The following is a 22,830-nucleotide window of genomic DNA, read 5'->3' as shown; positions in this document are numbered from 1 at the left end:
ACAGGTTTTCAAAGCATGTTATGATTAATAAAATGAAAGTGCATTCTGCCCACACAGGCCTTTTTGTATATAGACATGCAAAATCCGTATATTTACTGACCGTTTAATCCCATTTGCCACATTTCCCGCAGACGAGCGTTTGCTGGGCAGCAAAAGCCGCAGCGGCAGTGCCAGCGGTCATCGATGGTCGTTGCTCACACGTGCCACCAACAACATCACAAGCAGCAGCAGCAACAGCAGCAACAACAACCCGGCCAGCAGCAACAACAACAACAACACCCATTTGGCCAACAACAACAACACGCTGATGGTGAAATCATTGAATTTGCCCAAAGACGATAGCAATTTGGTCTATCGGCGAAAGTCCTCGGGCAGCACACCGCACCACCATCAGAGCTCGCACCACCACCACCAGCACCACCAGCAGCAGTTGCACCAACAGCAGCAACATCAGCAGCAGCTGCAGCAACAGCACGCCCACCTGCAGCATCTGCAACATCTGGGGGACAGCTCTTTGTTCCAACTATCCGATGACTTCGAGTGCCACGCGGACGGATCCCTTTTGCTCAGGTGGGTAAATCACAGAGATATCACTAATTAAGGGGTTTTTAAAGCTAAATGACTTCAATATTTTGGCTAGAGGCAAGACAAATTTAATTAAACGAACAACTAAAATTGGCAAAAAATATAATTTAAATATACAGTCGACTCTCGTTAATTCGAAACTCGAGGGACTCTTGAAATATTTCGAATTATCGAGTGTTTGAAATATCAAATGGTTCGAAATTTGCGAGAGAAAATAAATAAAACTTCGAATTATTAAGTGCTTCTTAATTTTTATTTATTAATATAAAAATGATAAGAATTAAGAGGTACATTCGTGGACGTACATGTATTCGTAATGTGAATTAATTAATCTTTCGAAAGAACTTCGTTATACTGGTTTGCTTTAAAGCACAATTCTGCTGCTCACACTGCTCAATAACTTTTTTTAAGAGAAAAAGTGCCTGAAATGCTTTTTCATCACTTTCGTTTTGTAGACATAAGCTTTATAAGGTATCAAATGAGGTTTTTTCTTCCTTAACTGACACCTCTGCCAAAGGTTCTTTCTACTTTCTAGGGCTCATAGCTAACACTAACTTTTAATATGCATACCAGCGAAATAGTAACAGCAACTGAATAAGTAAACAAACCAATTCGTAAGAAGTGTGTGCGTCAAATGGTAAAACTACATACATAATTAAAACAAAAACAAAGGCAAGTTTGAACTTGTCCCAAAATTTCCGCCTTTTTTCTTTGCAACTTTGAATTGTCGAGTGTTAGACGCTGATGACTTCGAATTAACGCGTGGTTTTGTTAAATATCAATTAATTTTTCGTTCGAATTACCAAGTGTATGAAAATGTATTGATTTAGTTCGAAATATAAAGAGATTTCGTAGGGACCTCGTGATAACTTTGAATTATAGAGAGGTTCGAATTATCGCAGGTTTGAATTAACGAGAGTCGACTGTAGCAGGTAAATAGCTTTACTATTTTCACTACATTTTCGGAAAGCATATAAAGTTTTGCAGCTGCACATCATAAATAAATTATCATTTGGTTGCCAAAAAACAATGTCCAAAAAATCAGACATTTGTCAGCTGAAGTCAAATGTTTGTTAGACGAAAATTAACTCTGAAAATAAATGCGAAAAATTCATTTTAACAAGTTTTTGATGATGCACAAATTAATTCTATGAATTAACTTGTTTAAAATTGTATATAGTTTATAGAAGAGAATTAAATGGAAATTGCATAAGCAACAGATTTTCATAAGTGAACATAAAAATGTCAAAAAGTTAAATTTGGACGATTCAAACCGGAAAGCGTGGGAAATCTAATTGCAACTAAATTTCGTTCGTCTTCTGTTTAACATTGATTGTTATTGATTTCTTAAGCACATCGGATTAATAGTCTTGATTTTAATAATAATTTACAACTTTTGTAGCGATTTACTGCCTTTACCAATCAATTTTTCCTAATTAAATTACCTCTGTTCCAGAATTCCTTCTCCTCATGTGGTGGCAGCGCGTGCCTATCGCCTGGCGGCCCGAAAGAGAGCGGCCGCCTCCTCGGAGGCCTCAACCCCAATGTCCCGGGAGCACACTCTGCATGAGATGCCGCTGGCGGAGACAGCCAGCTCGGGATCGGGATCGGGGTCCGGATCCGGGTCTGGATCGAGCACGACCTTCACGCGCCTGGCCAAATTGCTGCATCAATCAAGCGGCCTGACAGGCAGGTCCAATCTGCAGCCACCGCCGCCTGGCGACAATGCGGTCCAGAGCCTGGGACGAGGACTCGGCCTGGGGCTCGGCGAGGAGGCGCCACGGCGTCTGTCCTGGGAGAGGTGCGTATACGTAATTTACAACTCAACAACACCACCGCACCGCACTTGCGGTGCAGACAGCTCTGTCCCGTCACCTTTCACCTTGACTCGTCTGGTGGAGAGCTGCTGCAATTAGCTAATTTCATTTACGCCCTCGAGCTGGAAAGCTGATCTCGGTCGGGTGTCTCGGGGTCTCTGGGTCTGTGGATCTGTGGGTGTCTGCCACCTAATGGTCGGCCATATATATGAGGTTGGTCAGACGGATGGACAGAGGGATGACTTGATGACAGGCCAGCAGCTTGGTCTGCGCTCGAGTGCCGCATTTGTCTTCATTCGTTACGGTTCACGGCGAGCTAATGGAGACACATGCAGTCGCAGGATTAACACGCCCCGAGCATTACATCCTCCCCCCTCCTCCCCCCGCTTGCCACACTTGCTGCTTAATTAACGCCACTCGCTCCGCACGATAAGTTGCACAAATCAAACCGCAGCTGGCCGGCTTGCAGGTGGTATTAAGACTTAGGACTTAAAGGTCCTGGCAACCCCGAAGGCAGGAGCATTTGTTCGGAATGGGGTAACCAATTAAGCAATAATCCCAGCTAGTTGCTATAGGAATAATCCATACCACAAGTGGAGAGTACTTGAACAATTTGGGTAACTTTCAATTGCTTATTGTTATCATTTGTATAAAAGTTTAGTGGTGATAAAGCAACCCAACAAACAAGTACTTAATCTGCCACTATAGGTAGATATACAAAATAATTCTTGTGGTTCATCCAGTTTGGATATTATTTTCATATATATATATACCCTAATTACTCACACTTTTTTTTACAGTGCACAAAACGCGTGCAATGAGTCAAACAAATGTAATGCCACTTATTTAATAGTGGCTTTTGTTCGGTTTACCAGCAATAAATAATTGAAAAGGGATGCAAGTTAAATTGGAATTCCTAATTTTAGCTCGTTCGCTGTTTCCAAATTCACCAGCTTCAACGGATTTGTGGCGGAATCAAACTAGTCCTGATTAATTATGTAAGCACATTTATCGACATGAAACAAAGGGGAAATGGCTAAGCATCATTTATGAGGGCCAAATATAGACTGCCCGATTTGCCATGTCCCTGACGGGATTAAGCAATTTACGAGCGGAAAGACTATGACTTGAACTCTCCGTTCCGCTGCACAATGGACCACTTGCCGTTGACCATGGTCAAGAGTGTAAAATCATTTTGGCAAACAAGCCGCAGGGGGTGCAAAAGGGCCTTTCCCCCACCGAAAGCACTGATTGCAACGCTTCTGTCTGGGTTTCTCTTTCTGTCAGCAGGACACTGGATACGGAACACAGAATACAGAACACAGAATACAGAACACAGAATACAGAGTGTTGGGGCAACAACGTCACTGCTTTATGTGTTTAAACTTTGATATTTTCAAATGCAAAAACCCAAAACCGAAACAAAAGGAGTCCGCTCTCTTTTTTTTTGGGAGGAAGGGTTATGGCCAGCGTTGTTGTTCTGTTTGCACAGCGCTACGTAGCTAAATTTAGAGCCAACGAGCTTGTACGCAAGTAAAACAACGTAAATGGCAAGAGTAGCAATGCGCATAATAATAACTGCAAAGCTCAGCCAAGATGGAGCTAGGAAGATGGGGACTGGACTCCGGAGTGGGTCGGGAAACTCCCCAGTTAGGGTCTTAGTTGGGGTTTTTCAGTCCTCACTGGCTTAATTGTGAATGCATTATTCATGAGCCAACAGACAAAGACAAAGATGGAGGCGAACCAACCGAACCTTTAGCTTTTTAAGAAAGTGAGCAGGGAAAGTGGTTGTATAAGGCTATAAGGATACCTGTTATTTCATATTTTATATTTCATAGTTGAAAAAAATGTATATATAATGATAAATGAAAGTATTGACAGCACACTGTTTAAATCTTAACCAAACATTAACAACTCTTTCCATATGCAAGGGAGTTTATTTCAATAACCAATTTTCAGTCGACTTGTTCCACCCACTCAGTGATTGTAAATGGATATGGATTTTTTAAAGCCATCCTGTTGAACAGCAAAAAGGAAGCTGGCCTTAACATCCGGCTATTAAAGACATACAACTTGCGTTTTTAATAAGCACGCGCAGTAAAACTTTATTACAAGCGTTACTTTTAATGTTAACCAAATTTAGTGATCTAGATTGTTGCAAAGATTAAAGTAGTCTTATACCCCTGTACTTTGCAACTACGAGGTATTAAAAGATGAAGAGGACGCGAAGCGAAGCCAATAAAATCGTGTCCTGGCGTTGAGGATAAAGTTTTGTGCGTCTTGTCGCCGCTGCTCCTGCGGCAGAAAGAGCTACTAAACTAGCTGGGACAACAAGATGCCACTGGAAGTTCGAGTAAACGAACCATAACTGAAATTGCGCATACGTCATGTGCGCCATGCACGCCGAGAAGCCGCCCGCCCACACAGATGCGAAAACAAATACAATGACAAAACTCATTAGCTGCGTTGTGTGGGTGGGGGAGGGGAATTTGCGGCAGGTTATGTAGTGTAAAATTTTATAAATTGCATGCGGCTTCGCGGAATAAAAAGTAAAAAAAAAAGTTTAGCTAAAAGCCTCGGCAAAGTCGCCGACTTGCTGATGTCAACATCAATTTGTGTGGAACGGCCGCCATTCTGTTCCTGATTTATTTTCAGTTTCACTTTGTGTCCTTTGAGCGGGAACTGTGCGTGCCTATGTATGTGTGTGTGTGTAACTCGCACAAAAGGTCGGAAAATGCGAGTGGAAAACGCGCTCTGATGATGAGCGACAGAAAACAACCGAAATTTGCCAGATGTGACCCTGAAAGAGTCGGCTGGCTGGAGTTGGTCGGCAGTCATTAGGCCTAATGTACGGCTCATTTGACCAGGCCGAAACGCACACAGCCCGACGAATGGATATCGATCCAGAGTTAACTAACTTCCATGTCCCAATGCACTTTTCACTCACATCCAATTACTGTGCAGGCGACACTAAGCCATGTCGCAGTCAATTGTTTTGAGGCTGCCAACCCACATCTGACTCAACTGCCAGCCAGTCCCCATTAAGACCATTTTCCACACAACCCTTGACAGTTTCCCCGCCCTCGAATGCTTTAAGGAGTTTTCCCTGGGATACGCTTACCAATTCCTCAGAATTTTCATCCACTTTCGGGAAGCGAACTACGAAATGTTAAAGCATTGTGTGCTTAAATGTGTCACCTGTTCTTAGCACATTGCCTGGAAATCACCTGTGATTGAGGCAGTTTTCTGTGGAAAGTGAAAATGGGAGCCCAAATGACATGCACGCCGGGCTTAGGAAGGTATTCACTGGGGAAAATGTCAGCCAAATCTGCAGAGAGAAGAGCTTTAATATTTAGGATTGGAGATTTAAACAGGAAAACTTGGGGAAGCAAAAAGATGTTTATGCTGTGAAGGAATTTCCATTATTTACTTTGAATTTTTGCACCAAGAGAATGCTTTCTCCGAGCACATGTGCACTATATATCCCATTATTCAGGTCGCTCGGCTCACCTGCAGAATATATGCGACCTTGTCAAGTCAAATGGCTGGCACTGCTGTTGATTTTTCGATATGCTATTTTCCTGGAAAAGGAAAACAGAGGCCAAGTTTGTTTGGCACAGCTCTTGACTTATTGCCACCAGTTGGCAGTTGGTTAAAGTGCTTGGCACCGGCGTGTATGCATAAATTAATAACAATCATTACTATCGACAGCTCCTAGAAGTCGCCTGGCTTCAGGGGCTTTGGGGCTTGTTGGCCAACACGCTGCAATCTTATGGTGGTTAGTCCCGGGGAATCGAGAATGCCAGGCATATGGTCGCCTGTCATTTCTCATCTGCCTACGAGGAGGTTGACAACCAGCAAGGGCAACACGCCACAGCAGCAAGTCAAGTAGAGCTAACTAGGGTCTACTTTGCCGCCTGTCGCCTGCCGTGAAATGTGTCTGTGGCTTGGGGTTTCTTATATTTCTTTTCAACCCCCAGCCCCCAACCCCAACCCCAGGCCAACCCCACTAAAGCCCAGGCCAACCCCACTCAGCCCCAGCCATCAGCCATCAACGACGATGACGAGTACAAGTTTTTGCACCACAGTTTACTATGCGATGTGGATGAACACTCAGAATAAAAGAGGCAATAAAACGCAAATAATGTTTAGTTTTTCAGGGGAAAAGAATATTTAAAATGATCCCATCTAAGATAGAAATATAATTTTAAATCTACAACTTAAGCAGAAGGCCACGGTAGCTATTGCTTAAAACAAAGCATAAAATTATTCACAATTTGCAATTGTGGATAATTTCTATATAATAATAATAATAAAATTTTAAATCTAGAAAAACAATATTATGATAAAAGATTATTATAATTTAAGTAACTTCTTATTTAACATTTCAACTTCCCAGTATTTTTCTTAGTGTAAAAGGAGAACTGACTGCTTGATGGGCGAAGGGTTACTTTTCGGAGCGGGGGAAGCACTTCGTTTGTTGCTTAAAAGCGTCGTAATTTGATTGAATTTGCGTTGATTAAGCGTATTTAGCTGTTGGCAAATTATGAATGTGTTTAATTGCAAACTCAGTTAATTGTCTCGTGGGTAGGAGCCAAGTCGAAGACGGAGATCGGAAAGAGCGACTCCCCGGGTTTGTTATGGTTTCGTATTAACTGAATTAGCGTGTGTACAAATGCATCCTGCTACAAGGACGAATCCTCTGCTCCCCCCGAACAGCTTCGTTAATCCCCCGACTTGACTTTACGAGGGCGTTGAGATTTGCCGACAGCTTTTGCGGTTTTAATTGAAAATGTTGCGCATACGACATGTTGAACAGCCAGACATCCGAAACTCATATTAATATATGGGCTTTCATTGGAGAACAAATTGGTTGCCGGTCGCTGGCATAGAGAAAGTTTGCCTCAAGGTTGGGGCGTGCTTAATGTGGTCGAGTTTTCCCAACTTGACTCTGATTATGCAAATGCTGTAAATGAGCAAAAGTAAGACGGCAGGGGTAACTCGATTTGTGTGTGCGGCTTGCAAATTAATTCAGGGTGGGCAAAACACAGCAAAAATATGCTGCAACCGAAGTTAAAGCAAAGTTTGCAACTAAAGTTCGCTGTGCAGTCAAGTCATGAACTGCCAACACATCGACTACAGCCACTCAGTTCCCAGGCAGATGGGATGGCAAATTAATCCATTAGTAGGCCGCCAAGTGAGCCGTAAATTGCAGTTTACTCTAACCCATCGGCCGCATCCATCACCTCGATTTGCAGGCCATAAACTTGACCAGTCATGGGCAAAAGCGTGCCAACAAAGCGCAAAGAAAAGTGCGGAAAAAGCGCAGAAAAGTGTTTGACTTGAATGAAGAAATACGCTCGGCCAGCCATAAACATGCGTCAACTTTGTCAGCATTACCCACAGAACAGCATTAGCGACAGCTGTTCGCTGTTGTGGCTGCACTTAAGGGAAAATTGGTGAATAACTAATAAAATAAATCAGTTCGTAGCCATAAAAAATGTAATAAGCTGACAAAAAAGTTTTTAAAATAAGAACTCAGTCGATAAATGTATAAAAAGTAATTTGTAATTGAATGATATTTAGTGTTAGTATGAACCAGTCTCAAATTGAGTAATTGTTTTAATAATTTTGAGCCAAAGTCGTTAAATATAAGCTCTTAAATCTTTTCACATGTAGTATACACCTATAAAAAAATGTTTAATTTTAGAAAATAATATGATTTTTTTGCCGTGTATCTGCACAGCAGTGGCGACACTTGTACCGCTGCCCCATTGAGCGGCTTTCTCCTCCCGGCGTGGCCATAAAAAACGGTCACATTATGGCAACTAGGCCGGCCAGTGACCGCGGCGACACTTAATGGCCTGCGGGCAGCTCATTAAAATGTCAGACAGCGTGAAGTAATTACGATACTCGGCAAGTTTGCACTTGTTATTCGATTCTCCTGCCTCCTCCCACGAAGGAATCCCCACCAGAATCCATTGAATTGCTCATCGTGTTTCATGACTTTGGTTTATGTGTATCCTTTTTTGCAGGCGCAAGGACAGCAGTGCACTTCAGCGCTCGGCCAGCATCGACTCCTTTGCCGAGATTGTGTTTAGCGAGTCGCCGCGCTCCTCGCTGGCAGTCACGGCGCCAGGAGCCGCCTCCACCTCGGGAGGACCCTCGCCATTCAGCAAACGTCCTTCGGCCAGCAGCCTGTACTCCACCTCGTCGTCCTGCTCCTTCGTCTCGCAGGCGCAGGCCCAGCTGAATGTCAATTACGGTGACTCGGCAGCCGGTTCCGGAACAGCGGGTGGACCGGGCGGACCAGGTCACCATGGGGCGTCAGGTGGCAACGGGGCAAGCAGTGCCAGCAGCAGCCGGCGCGAAAGCATGCTGAGCCCCTCTTCCACACGCCGCTCCAAGCTGACCAGAATCATAAACGGTGAGTGCGGAAAATCGGATGCGGAATCCACAATTTCTGTTTTGTTGCCTGGCGATGCGTGTCATATCGATGTATAGTGCTGAGAAATATATATATATAGAGTATATATCTTTTGTTTGTTTAACAAAAGCTTATTACGCACAGGAAACATTTACAAAAAGCCTTTAACAAATAATTTCATAACACACCATTTGTAACTTCATAATACGAAATATTACTTTAAATAATATCTTTTTATAAATACTGGATACACCTTAGCCTAGAAGAAACAACCTTTTAAGCTTAAATTAGCCAGATAAAGCCAAATACTATAGCTTTACCATCTCTGTCAAGTTGTTGAAGGGAACTTTCCGACCAGAATGGGAAGTGGACGGAAAGAGCTCATCGTTCTAGTCATCGGTGGCTTATTTATTTCGCTGCAGCTAGCTGATTGAAATTCAAATGCGCACTTGAGTTTTCCGGATGAAAAGCCGGGCAGGCGCGGTATTAAATCGATTGCCACTTGGGCCAAGTGCTCAAAGCTCAAAAAGGCCCTGCGATTGAAAATCCGAGAGTGGCTTATTGATCAAAAAATCAATTTAATGCAACGAACTAGAGAATCTTCACAAACTTTTGTTAATGGTGAAATATTTAGCATTTGCCGCCGATGAAAACAAACTTTTAGGGCCGTAAAACACTCAACAAGTCAAAGGTGAAAACTTGTGCCTTAGTGCTTCGGGGTTCAATCGGCTGAAATAGTTACTAGAGCAAAACCGAAACTTGTTCAAAATCCTCAAGCGGTTTCTCTTAAGCAAACTTTAAAATCAAACTTTTCCTAGAAGTGCACTCCAAAGCCTATCAGAGAAAGAAAAAAGGAAACCGGAACTTGTCTCCGATTAAAAAAATCAGTAAGCTTACCAGATTATTATTACATTCAGAAATATATACTTAAAGTTAGAATTGAACGAAATTACAACATGCTAAAGTCTCACTTCAGTTCTTAATAAAACCATAAGCATTTTATTTTGTTTAATATATTTTTGATAACAATTCTAAGTCGAAATTTATCCATATTAAATAATAGTTTATTTTTCGTTGTGTATATAATAATTCTCTGATAATTGGTTGGGATACATGAAATAATAAAGCCGAGCTTCCCCTCCCAGCTTCCGAAGCAAGGGATAAGCCTTTTGCTGCGATAGCGAAAAATAGACTGGCTGGGAGAGTGATCTGTATGTTCTCCCACTCATTATCTCGCTTTATAGATGCCCCCAGCTGAGAAACTTCCAAGTTGCAACGCCACAGAGAGTGGCGAACTTTCAGTGTTGTGAGCTTAGCTTTTTTGCCTTAAAATTATGTAGGTATAAGTGCCTTAAATATCAGAAAATTTGGAAAGCTTAAGTCGTGTTAATTTTTTAACCACAGACGTCAATATTTTGTTTAGGACTTTATTGTTAAAAAGTATTTGCTTTTTTACATCATTTAGATCAGTTAGTTAGCTTAACTATGTATATTTAACGTAAAGAATGGCGATTTTCTTGGCAACTCTGCGAATAACTGTGAAGCGTTGACCATTAACTACCAACGCCAACGCTGACGTCGACGTCGACGCCGGCAGCGACTGCGGCAGACAACAACGGTTGTTCCCCACGATCGCCGAGCGGAGCAACAAATAACTTTGTTTTCTCATTCGACGATCGTCTTTTGAGCGGAGAGCGCACTGCGCGTCGGCGTCGCGAATAAGAAGTCCCCATTCGACAGTTTGTGTTTTAAAAATCCCAATTGGTGAATGTCGTTATTTTGACATCAAGTGTAGATCTGTTTTTCTTTCTTAGTGCTGAATAAGATTACGGATTAAAAATTTGTGAAAATTTGTCGAATGAAAAACGCGTCTCTTGGCCGTTTTGTTTCTGCTTCGCTTGCTTCGTCTCCGTGTGTGTGAGTGTACGTATACACAGCTACCTGTTTGCGGCTTCACGGTGTGAGTGTGCGAGAAAGAGAGAGAGAGAAAAAGAGATCACCTTGTTGGTGTTACCTGCGCAGAAGTAGCGGGAGAGAGCTACAAAGAGAGGGCCAAAAGGAGAGTGTGTGCGTGCTACTTAAGAAGTGTCAAAAAACTAAAGGCGTCGCTTTCGTTTAAAAAAGAAACGTAAAACCCCAAACAGTATTTTAAAAACCCAGTAAATAGCTTCGGGCCAAAGAGAAATTCGTGGTTTGTGTTTATTTGCAATGTTAATTAAATATTACGTGCCAGTAAAAACTGCAATTTGCTGGGAGACAGTTGGGCTCTAACGGTAATTGGATTGCATGTCCAACTTTGTGGGAGCCGCAGCAACAATTGTCAGGGCGAAAGAAAGAGAGGGGCAGCGAAAGTGAACTTTTGCTTTTGTGGCCAAGAGGGACGAAGGAAGAGAGAGATAGAGAGGGCGAGTGCAATTTACTCACGTGTCTATCAAACTGTCTCCCCGTTGATGCGTCTTCTTCTTCCTTGTACGCCCCCCACTTTTTGCTGCAACATAATTATTTACACTGAAACAAAAATAAACATCATCTGATGATGAAATTAATTGTAAAAAACAATACAGATACAAAATATTAAATCATCAATATTTTAAAAATAAAGTGCTTGAATTTTTGCCTGCATTTGTTGTAAAATATTGTTAAAATATTAAAAAAATATGCCGAATGTTATTTCTGTGGAACTCCTCTTTCGCTTGCACTCACACAGCCGTAAGAAACTGCAACTGTAAAAAGCTTTTTGCAAGCCGACTGATCTTTGTTGTTGTCTTATTTGTTGTGTTGTTTTCACAGTCGACGTTTTCATTAAAGTGGTTTGTGCTGCAATTTTAAATACGCTCCCCGCACAATGAACAGGTAAGCTCACGCACACATACTTCACCTTTACCACACACACACCCAACCAACCAAACACACACTTCTACACAAAGGCAGCCTCTTACTTTGTTGTTGTTTATAAGGAGGGGGTTTTGAGGGGGTAAAAAATATGCAACGACATGAAAAACTTGAACTATTGCAACATTTTTGCGTTGTCTTGGCTTTTGTTAACCAAGGTTTATTCACACCGCAGGAAAGTCAAAGTTGTCGGCGTCTGAAAAGAAAAATGTTTCATCTGTTAGTCTGAAAAACCCGCCACTATAAAACTCTTGTCAGCTAGGTTTTCTCGTTTTCCACTGCTTTTCCCAATGCATGTTGTGCCTTGCGGTTTGTTTACTGCAGTTTTTGCAGTTGACAGCTGCAAATTTAGCTCAGCACGCAATTTTCCTAGGCCACCAAGTTCCCATTTTCCACTTACCACCCAAAGACCCACTGGGAATTCAAGCTGAAGTTCACGCTGACCATTAATATTTCAAAGGTTGTTTTTAGCCGTTGTTTCTATCTCGGTTCGTTTAGCAAAACAAACCCGTAAACCCCTAACGTTTCCGTCCATAAAGTTCAAGAGACGTATGCGCCTCTTATATTTCGGGTTTTCGTTTACCCGTAAAATAAAAACAAAATAGTGTACAACGAAAGTTTGTGACTCTTAAGCATACAAAAAATAAGTTTTTCTGGGTCTTATGCACTGAGAAAATTACCCTATATTCTATTTCGTGCCGTTATAAAAAAATTAAATTAGGTTCCCTCAATCAAACATAAAAAAGTAATTTTTACCGATTTTGAAGGCGAATATGAACACCTAGCCCATACGCTCTTTTTCCCAATTTTTTTTGTGTAGCTAAGTTTCGACAACCACAGTCACCTGAAAGAGAATGTTAAAGGTTTGGGGAGGTGTAGCGACCTGAAGCACTTAAGAACGCGCCACAGGCCAAAGTTTATGTTTGCGTTGGTTATTCTATTTATTTGGAGTTTTGCACTTATTAAAAAGTTTTAAATGTTTGATTAAAAAAGAACTCATCGCGAAATTTGTTGTGGCACATTGCTGGCAACTTTTACCAATTCCTTAAGGGGTTATATCCAGTTGCGATTTTGAAAAAATCGAAATTTTTTTTTTTGCCTATTTTGAATGTATATATATCTAAGAAGATTGTCTGAAAATTTCAAAGTATTCCGGTAAATAGTATTGGAGTAATAAGTGTATTTGTAAAGACGCCTCCCATGTAGTTCAACTAGTAGCCAAAACTTTAAGTGCGTTTTTCTCGAAACTATGTCTTCAAAGTCGGTGAGCAAAATTTCTCAGAGACGGCTTGTCCGATTGACTTGAAACTTTCACATTCTCTTCTTAGATATTTTTTCAGGTAATGAAACTTGGAATTTTGGCTCCGACAAAAACTTCGATTTTTTTAGCCACTTCAAAGTTGAAATTTTTGTGCCAAAAACAAAGTTTTATGTTTGGGAAGCCGCCATTTTGTCAAAAATCAAAATTTTGAAAATCCCAAGTCTCATTACCAGCATTTGTCTATTCTTTACGTAATCCTTTTGGTTTTTTGCATTTCAAATAATTTGGACCGGAGATATTTTGCTCACCGCAAAACCTTTTTTTGAAGTGGACCCTCGGGAGATCCTCTACAGGACCGACGGAGTCCAAATTTTTTTTTTTTTTTAAATATATTCTAAAACTGGAAATAATGACCTATCTTTTCATATATATTACGTATTCATACAATAAATAGCCTCTCCAAAAATAATTTTCAAAAAAGCTCATTTTTTTGGCCTCGCAACTGGATATAACCCCTTAAGTTTGTTTACTTTTAGTCTCGCTCCTCTTCTTCCACCCATCTTATAGTTATCGCGGTTGTTGGTTTTGGCAGTTTAAAAACTTGCGCAGCTCATGGCTGAAAAAAACAAACATAAGCAACAGAACAACAAGCACGCAAAGATATCAGTTGTCGTCGATGTGTATTGTATAATATGTCTGCAGATAAGGTTTAGAACCCCATAGGTGTGTTCCCAATGATTAAGGTAGAATGTGTGATTCGAGGCGCTGGACATTGTTTGCTTTTTTTGCGAAATGGGAGAATAGCGTGACTTGTGCGGTAACGAAATTTGAATAAGAACCGCTTTTATAGGGCTCAAATTCGAAAACAAAAGAGAGCTCTGTAAGTTGCCCAATTCATCGTATGACAAATCTCATTTTTCAAGAAGTTATGCATTTGGAATTTTGCTCTGCTTTCATACAATGGCTTCATTAGCACCGGATATAGAACGACTCCACCCACGACGACCGACTCATAAAGTTCAAAGAAACGCTAAGTTATTGAATCTCAGCGTGTAATAGGAGCAACTCTATAAAGGCCGTCGCATCGATTTTCGAAATTCAAGCATCGCGACCCAACGAGTCATGCAAATTGGTTAGCTAAAATGGTCTTTAGTCAGCCATCAGCCCTCGACGCCCATCTCCTATGTATGTATGTACATATATAACCCGACTGACCTTAGAGTCTTCTCTGGTTACCAAAACCTATAGCTATTTCTTTGTCTGTGTGCGGGATGTCGGCTGTTCTCATAGAAATCGCTTTACAAAGCAGATAAGCGGAGTGAAATCAATCAAAAGACTTTTATATCAAACAATATAAACGAAATGCTTGCCGTTGTCGTTATAGCTGTGATTCTCTCTACATATCTTCGACGGCTGAATTGAAGTTTCGTTTGTCACGTTTGTCAAAGAACGCAATGAGCACGTAGAACCCACACGGCGAGCCCCAGTACCGTTTTCAATCCCATCCCAAAACACGGCACCCGGGCGGATATCCAGCATTTGTAGATACAGATACATAGGAGCATGCAAATGAATGGCTATGGGCGTACATATGTCAAACGTTCTGTGGATGCCGCATAGAAAACTTGTACGACTTTTGAACTTAACGCCCTCAAAGGTCACACGAACAGGCAGTGGAGCACGCAGTTGTGGTTGTGAGTGACCCAAATGTGTCACAGGAGCTCTGAGTTCTACGGGGTACAATTGATCTTCTACGGAAATTGTTACATGACCGTAAATTCTGTGAAAAGAAATTCAATTCCAAATTTAACCTAAGAGCTTTGATTTACAAATGCTAATAAGAAACCAAACTACCTTTTTATTAACGTTCCGAATTCAAGGAAACTACACCACGATGAAATTTTACAAATGCAATGGTAAAAAACACGCCGTTTTTACCTTGTAACTCTGTTTAAAAACACAGTAGACTATAGGATTTATAAAATTAGTGAGTTTAAACTTCGTTGTTGACCCCTAAACTTTTTCTATTTGCCCACTTAAACCATGTTAATAGTACACCGCCTTCTACAACCTCTAGCCCCATATCCCGCATAAACTTTTCAATTTGCGGGCTAGAAGTCCTAAAGCCAAAAAAAAATCAACGCACAAACCGACATCCCTTTATGCACGACAGATTTGCGCCTTGACCCCGCTCAGGAAAAAAAAAGAGAAATTCCACAGAAAAAAGTCAGTCAGCGGCAAAAACTTTGTGCAAATCGCGCTGGATTTACATAATTTTAAATGCTGGCTTATTGGTTTGTGTTTGTTTCCACAGCGGATCAGGCGAAAGATGGCAGGGGAAAATGGGCCAGGAAGTTGGGCGAGTCCGAGTGACCGGGTCAAAACGTTTATTGCCATTTTCGCTTGGACTTTTTCAGTCCGTTTTCGACTGAGAGTGTGGGTTTTTCTGCGTTTTTCAGTTCCTTTTTTTTCGTTGGCTCAGTGATAGCGACGAGGGTCTAATTTGCATATCTGATTAATATGAATACATTAGTTTCGTGATTTGGCACAGTAAACCAATAGAATTAAATGCGTTTGCCGATTGCAGAGGCAAAGGTCAAGTTGAAGCTCAGCTTTCTGCTTGCCGCTACTTTGTATCCCGCAGAAATGCCTTGGGGTCTGCTTAAATTCAATTAGCGTTTCCGCTGAACTCCTCATAATGCGATTTGCACTCGAAATCAGAGACATATAAAATATGCTTTTTGTTTGCGCTTGTCTGACTGTCTGCCTGCCTTCTCTGCCTTTTCCTTATTTCCAACTCGAGACTCCAGACCGAGGCATCCAGCGTTCTCAGAGCTTTTATTGAGGAAACGACAAATTTATTTAAATTAAGTCGAAAATGCTCGGTTGCTCGCTCGCTTGGCTGCTTGGCAACTTGTCTGCCGCTCGTAAGTTTGCTAAATGTGTGGTAGATTTGACAATTATGACAGCGCAGAATGTGAGATTAATTCTGCATAATTTACGGGGCTTTCCAAAGGGGAGTCCTGTCAGTAAACCCCATTATTGGATCTCCCTTGTCTTCTCTATTAAGTGGATTATGTTGTTTTGTCTACCCCGAAGGATTTCGGGCCCATGGATGACCTCTACATCCCGTCCTCGTCCTCTCATATCATCCCACTCCAGCGAAGCTGTCGTCGAGAGCGTTTGCTGTGATTTATGTTGGGCAATTTTGTGCGGCGTAGCTTCATAAATTTTATTATCCTGCAATTGCAAAACCGAGTGCCCAGAGCATCCAGTCCTGCTCCAGCCACATCCATTGGCTTTTTTGTTACTGTCACTCTCTCTTTTTCAAGTTTATGGGTCAGCAAATTTTATTTATTGCCCACCCTCGATTGACAGTTTAGTTTGATTTGAGCGGGGAGGGCCAAGCTGAGCTCCCTGATATTATCAGTTAAATAGCCCTAAGCGGATCCGATTCGCAAAGAGGGAAATTGTTAGTTACATTATGTTTTTAAACGCAAACAATTGCTTTTAAACTGCAAATATTAAACAATATTATTTTTGTTAGTTTTTAGCAAAGCAAATAGCCTGAAACTCTTAACCGCAAATTCTTTGTTAGCATATAGATGACAAAGAACATTTTTTAAATGCTTTATTCAATTATTCCAAGAATTATATTTCGAAGGCAGATAAGCAGAAATTACAGAGACGTGTGAGAGATAACTGCGGTGTAATATAACAGTCACATGCATAGGCAGCGCATTAGCTTTCAGTTTGTGGGTGAATCAATTGTTGATATGTTTGCTAAACCAGATTTTCAGTCTCAATCTAAATCTGTGTCTGTGTTGACTCACCGTAACGCCCTTCGTCACTGACCTCGCCCAAACGTTTAAATATTAATAGATGATATTCGAGACGGACTAATTCCCAGTGTTTCCGAGGAACTAAGTGGCTGTTGACAGGTGGACCAAAACCAGCGTGTGACACATGGTACAATGTCTAAAATTAGCAAACAAATAAAAATCAAACAAAACACACACGTAAATAACAGCAATTTGAAAAATGAAACCAGTTTCGGTTCGATTGAGGGCACACTTGAGTCCCAGAGCCGTCTTTCGTTTTCGGTGTTCCAATTAGTTTTCCATTTCGGCGCCCTGGAGCATTTTGTGAGGCTAATCAGGGACTGGCTCTCGTCGACTCCTAGACGCGCCGTAAATTTCATTTATTCCATTTGTCTTCATTGCTCGGGGCGACGACAACACCTATAGCAGCCCGGCGACAGACGTCGATAAATCAGGGCCAGGAATCGAAGCGAAGTCAGCAGCCGCAAGAGCTGCTGTATGTGTCCTCCAAGGACCCCAGCTGATTTTCTTTGCCGAACGATGCTTGAAATACCCGATAATTGATTTTACAACACCCGCACAACCTCACACACACAAAACAAAAGCATCCTTAGGTATTTTTCGGGAATGCGGCAGCTTAAGCGAGTTTAAAGGCAGGTAAATGTAAACGCGACCCGTCTAAATTTAAACCAAAAGCGCGAAGCCCAGTAAACAGGGATCAAGTAGATTGATATTTCCTGAAAATAACATTTAGGTAGGGTAGGTAGAGCAGTGGGAACTGAGTAAGGGAGAAAAAGAGAACACGAAGAGAACAGCTACCTAGCGACCCTTTAGATAGATAGGAAGTATTTCAGATACACAGCTACGGGAAAAATAATAGTACTGTAGCTTATCAACAGCAAAATCGAAGCATTCATTATTATGATTAATGGGATTTTTGTTTGCGTTCAATTAATTTGTGATATTTGTAAATTTACTAAAGCAACCTAGCTATGAATCCGAAAAATGAAGTCATAAATTATTTTAAATTATCTTATCGCATAGATTAGTTTTGTCAGATGGTTGTAAAGCAATGTTCCTTTTTTTTTAATTTCCTGAAAATCTCAATTTGTTATTCCCCGGATTTTTTTAATATTTAAGAAATAGTTATTTAAAACAGAATGACTGCTGATTCAAATTCTTAATTTATGCTGTTATAGTGCTATTTTTCTGTACTCGATTGTTCGGTGAGAGATCCTAAATGAGAGATGTATGAAAATAGGGAGAATACGAGATCCAGAGAGCCTGGGAGTTTTTATTTGCATCTGAATCACATCCCGAAACAGCTCTCAGTTCGAGTTTGAAACACGCGACGCGCACAACGGAAAATCCAATCCTGGCATAAAATCCCAACCGATTGAAAAGCGGAAAAACTCGCCACACGGAGGACATGCCTCTTTTTTCGTGATAACTAATTCAGGGAAAATAACATAATAAAAAACCAAAACAAAAAAGTACAGAAAGTGAACCAGTTCCTGTGACCAATGGAGCGTCGCAGGGCTCTCAGTTCGTATGCCAAGTTGAAGGATCGGCAGGAGGCGGCGGCGGCAGTAGCAGCAGATACTGTGACGCCACGGAAGGATAATGAGAGTGGTGACTCTCTGCCCGCCTTGCGTCGCTCTCACTCGGTCCGCTCCTCCCTGCGGCGGTTGAAAAACAAGCTGCACAGTCCCGCCCTGCCGATGCAGTCTCCTTTCAAGCTGCGCACCCAGCTGCACATGCGCAATCGCAGCTCTCGAGGATCGGCCACTTTGGACAAGAGCAAGGCGGCAAAGGCACTGCGCATGTTGGGCGATCTGGATGCGGTGGCAGTTCTGACCACCAAAGTGAAGGGCAAGAACGAATTTGTGCCACTGAAAAGGGAAACTGACACCGATTCCTGTGATAATGGCGAGTTGGGTATTGAGCGGCTCATGTCCACATTGCCTGTGGGAGCAGCGCTGCCTCGGAAGGCTTGTAAGTTACTCCAGATTCCGGAAAGTTACTGCCGACAGAGGGCTCCCAAAGCCACCCTCGACTCCGATCTGGAGCGGACTTTAAGTGGTGAGGAATCCAGTGCCGTGCTGGAGGACATAACTCGACATGCCCAGCAGGGCATCTATGGAACTACTCGCATGCGCACGGCCACAATTCGGAAGCCGATGCCCTACCTGAATAGTCGTAGGTGTCCTTTTGAAATCCTTTTCTTTAAACCCTTGCATATGTGGTGTGCTATGTTCAAAGGTGATTTGTAAATTTAAAAGGAGAGATTAAAAAGTGTGGGAACTAAAAATAAATCCACGCTTTACAAATTTTGTGTGACAAAAATCTAAGCTCTGCCTCCCATAAGGAAATCAAAAACACCATGAAGAAAAAAGCTTCGATGGAAGGTTGTCTATGTTTTGCTAAGGCTAGCGTTTTACCTGTTTTGTTGCCTCTTAAATCCAACAAATAAAAAGGTTATCAAGTTGTTTTTTCCTGTGAGAAGAGAGTGAGATTATGGAACAAAGATGTTGTTTTTTAACTATTCTAGAGTCCCATAAAAAAGACAGACAAAAATGTTGCTATCCTTAAAAAGGAAAAGCAGAGTGAAAGAATTTAAAGTGCGATTCATGCGAACAAAGGAAACTCCCCTCTTAAGCATTTCCTTCTAAGCAATAAATCCCCCATTCTGTGTGCCAGCTTATGAAGCGACTAAAAAGTGATTCCAGTGAAGTTTATGTGCTTCCCAGTTATGTTTTGACGACTTTGTTTGCGTTTTGCCAAACTCTTTTATTGCACACCTATCAAGTTTTGATTTGAGATTTTTATTGCTATGCAAGTGGGTCATTGAACTATTCCAAATCGTGTGTGTCATACATGAAATGGAAGCCAGCTGTGGGTCTATCTCAAGGGTAGGGTTTCCCAGGCCAGATATCACCGTGCCTTTATCATTACATCACAAAGCGATTTTTCTTAGTAACTCGTTTGCATTTGTCTTTGCCATGCATTCCATTTGTTTACAACCGTCTGCGAAACTCGTAAAACGGGTGGGAGATTCGAGATAAGGATGAATATTCATTCCTTGAGTGTGCATAAATATGTAGATATATACTAATGTATAGCAGGCTGCACACATGTGTGAAGACAACATAAACTGGCTTAATTCATGACCAAATCGGGTCGTAAATGTTGTGTGATCTTGCAGATGCTACCACGGCGATAGCACTAAGGTCCCCAATACGCCGCAGAAGCTCCCGATGAGCAGTTGTCTGCGGTCTCCGGCGGTCTTCGTCCGCCAGAAATCGTTTCACACGCTCAACGAGCTGACCAGGTTCTGTCAATTGAAAGTGTCCCCACATCGAGGCACCGCCACCTCGTCGTCATCGTCATCATCATCGCCAGCGGGGCAACAGCAACGTCGGCATAGCCACTACGCCATCGATGGTAAGAGATCGGTAGTTCTCTGCCCTTAACCCGTATATACCTACATATACACACACGAGAAGCCCCCATGAGGGGTAATTAAAAAAAAAGAGAGAACTAAAATAACAGAGCCACGCCATATCATCATAAATGCTCGCTCACACAACCCATATATATCTGCTCTATATGGCAGCGAATTAAAGTCAATTGACGGAAAATTGGTGGGTGGCTTGCCTCGTGGGTGGGCTCGTTAATCCAGGGTCCAGGTGGGTTGGCTGCTTCACGGAGACCTCACCTAACACACACTCCGCTACACACGCTCTAAAACACACACTCAACCAACCAACCAACACACATAGCTTGCATTCTCAACGGTTTGCGCATAATTTATTTAATTGGCTTTGGTCATCGGCAACGGCATCCCCAATTGCATAGAATAATAGTGGCGATGAATAGGAGAGAACGCCATTTATATTTAATATTTAATTAATCGCGAGCAGCGACGACGATTATTGTAATTAAATTACATATCCACTCGCACACAAAAAAACAAAAAACGTGGTGGTCATTTGCCATTGTAAATATTTGCACACACGAACACACATTTGCGTTTAATTTCTATTTATCCTTTATTTGATTTTCATTTTTGCATTTAATTTGATTTCCCCTTTGTTTATTTGTATTCAACACAAATCACACACGATACACAGACAACATATTGCCGCAAGATAAACGTGACGGCGACATCGATAGTGTCAGGCTGCGGGAAAAGGTGGCCAATCCGAGGGCCGGCAATAACAATAACCAGGACGACTATCCCACATACTATCCAGCTCCATTGCTGTCCACCAGCCGCTGGTCGGAGCAGTTGACGCAGCATGCGACGGTAGCCAAGATACGGACAGCTATCTCCTGCAGCTCCCAGGATCTCAAGGAAATGGAATTCCTTTTGCCCCACTCGCGAACCGAGGCGCAATCCAATGCCGGATCGCAGTTGTGCATTTCGCGGCACTCACAGCCCAAGAATGCCAAGTTGCGGGATGACCACGATGAGACGGGTTCCTCAGAATTGGATTCACCGCCGCTAGGAGATGAGAACGCCTCGGCGAATGGTCAGCTCTCGGTGCATCGTCAACCTGTGCAGCTGCGCAGTAAAATCCCGGGAAACACTCCGCATCCGAGGGCCAGTAAAATGTCAAAGAAACAGCTTAAGTTGGCCCAAGCCCAGCTGGACAAACTGACGCAGAGCAATCTGCACTTGCATGGTATGGTTCACGAAACAGTTTCCTCTACTTGGCACGCATCGCCACCTAACTAATTGCTAATATTCAAAAGCTGGTTATTATTTTCTAAAAAGGGGTTTCTACAAACCACTCATTTTATTTTCTGCTTTGTTTATTCACAGCTCTTTTCTCAGCAGTGGAACATGGTCATTTGGAAAAGGCGCGCACTATTCTAGAGTCAACGGACGTGGATGTAAACAGGTATGGATTTAGTATTCTATTTTAAGGGGGGAAATACAATTAGAATTTTTTTTTTTCGAAAATTTTTTTTTTGGCTTAATGTACTCCAAATATATCTGGGAATAAGCCTTTAAAAGCATAAAGCCGTCCGGTACTTATTTTCAGAGTTATACGCAATTTAGTGAGGGTGTGTCATATGGCGGACATGCACAAAAGTAAACTTTAAACGCTTCTCCTGAAAAGTCGTGTTTTCAAAGTCGCCGTGCAATGTATAGCTCAGAGATTCTATTTTAATCGAATGCGGTTTTTTGCATTATGTTTGATATTAAATTCTCCACACCATGAATATAACGGTTTTTCATATTTGTTTGTTATAACATGTTTTTTTTACAATCAAAGTCAAAAAAAATCGTTTTTTTTTAAATTTTTTTTTAACCTAAAATTTTTTAATGGAAAAATAATTTTTTTAAAATATGGTTTAATTCATGGTGTGCGCGGTACCTTTAAGTTTAAAGCCCAGTTGCTGTTTTTTGTTTAAGTCGTGATCCTGGACCTGGAGACTGCACGGCGCAAAGTCCTTCCCTAAAAACACGACTCTACATTATTGATCATAAATGGGCTAAATTACAATATTTTTCAAAAAACTTGACTGACTTTTATTGCTCAATAATTACCTAATAACATGCAAAAAGAATCACTAAGATTCATTTAATACCCTTCTTGCAATCCACTCCCAAAGATAGCCCTCATTTCAGGCCTTCTAATTGTATTTCCCCCCTTAATTCAAACATAATATAAATTATTCATAATATCCTAGCATCAATAACGACGGACTGTCTGCACTGGATTTGGCCGTTCTAAGCAATAATCGCTCCATGACCAGAATGTTGCTCCAACATGGCGCCATGGAGGGCTCGCAGTGTAAGTGCCTTTTGATTGTCTTTTGACTGTTCTTTTCAACGATCAATCTCAATCTTCATTTCAGTTTCCGTGGACACCATCGGCACCAAACTAAATGGTTTGCTCAAGGATGCCGAGTCGCGGATTCACGACTTAAGCGGACCGGAGGGTCTGTGCCCACCCATCTTTGCATCGCGTCCCTCCATCTCGAGTATTATTATTGGTGAGTGGTCATCGAGTC

At 41.8% G+C, this 22,830-nt stretch overlaps 1 protein-coding gene across 4 annotated transcripts in view; it reads left to right on the top strand.

The window, feature by feature from the left end:
* The window catches only part of LOC108095778, a 34,379-nt gene that overhangs the window by 5,714 nt on the left and 5,835 nt on the right, over positions 1–22,830 (top strand). Inside the window, exons 1-7 of one of the 4 annotated variants that reach the window (XM_017197031.2) lie at positions 10,506–10,746; positions 11,620–11,682; positions 20,009–20,247; positions 20,937–21,491; positions 21,632–21,710; positions 22,507–22,610; positions 22,675–22,812. In XM_017197031.2, coding sequence (XP_017052520.1) covers positions 11,675–11,682; positions 20,009–20,247; positions 20,937–21,491; positions 21,632–21,710; positions 22,507–22,610; positions 22,675–22,812 — 1,123 coding nt within the window. In that variant the 5' untranslated portion in view covers positions 10,506–10,746; positions 11,620–11,674. Of the gene's footprint in view, positions 1–131; positions 571–2,041; positions 2,387–8,437; positions 8,830–10,505; positions 10,753–11,619; positions 11,683–18,122; positions 19,003–20,008; positions 20,248–20,936; positions 21,492–21,631; positions 21,711–22,506; positions 22,611–22,674; positions 22,813–22,830 lie in introns of those variants that run through there. The other 3 variants (XM_017197030.2, XM_017197028.2, XM_017197029.2) reach the window with 3 other exon arrangements.

The sequence above is a fragment of the Drosophila ficusphila genome, unplaced genomic scaffold (assembly GCF_018152265.1).
Source record: "Drosophila ficusphila isolate 14025-0441.05 unplaced genomic scaffold, ASM1815226v1 contig_791, whole genome shotgun sequence".
Classification (NCBI taxonomy): domain Eukaryota; kingdom Metazoa; phylum Arthropoda; class Insecta; order Diptera; family Drosophilidae; genus Drosophila; species Drosophila ficusphila.
This window is presented reverse-complemented; position numbering and strand designations above follow the sequence as displayed.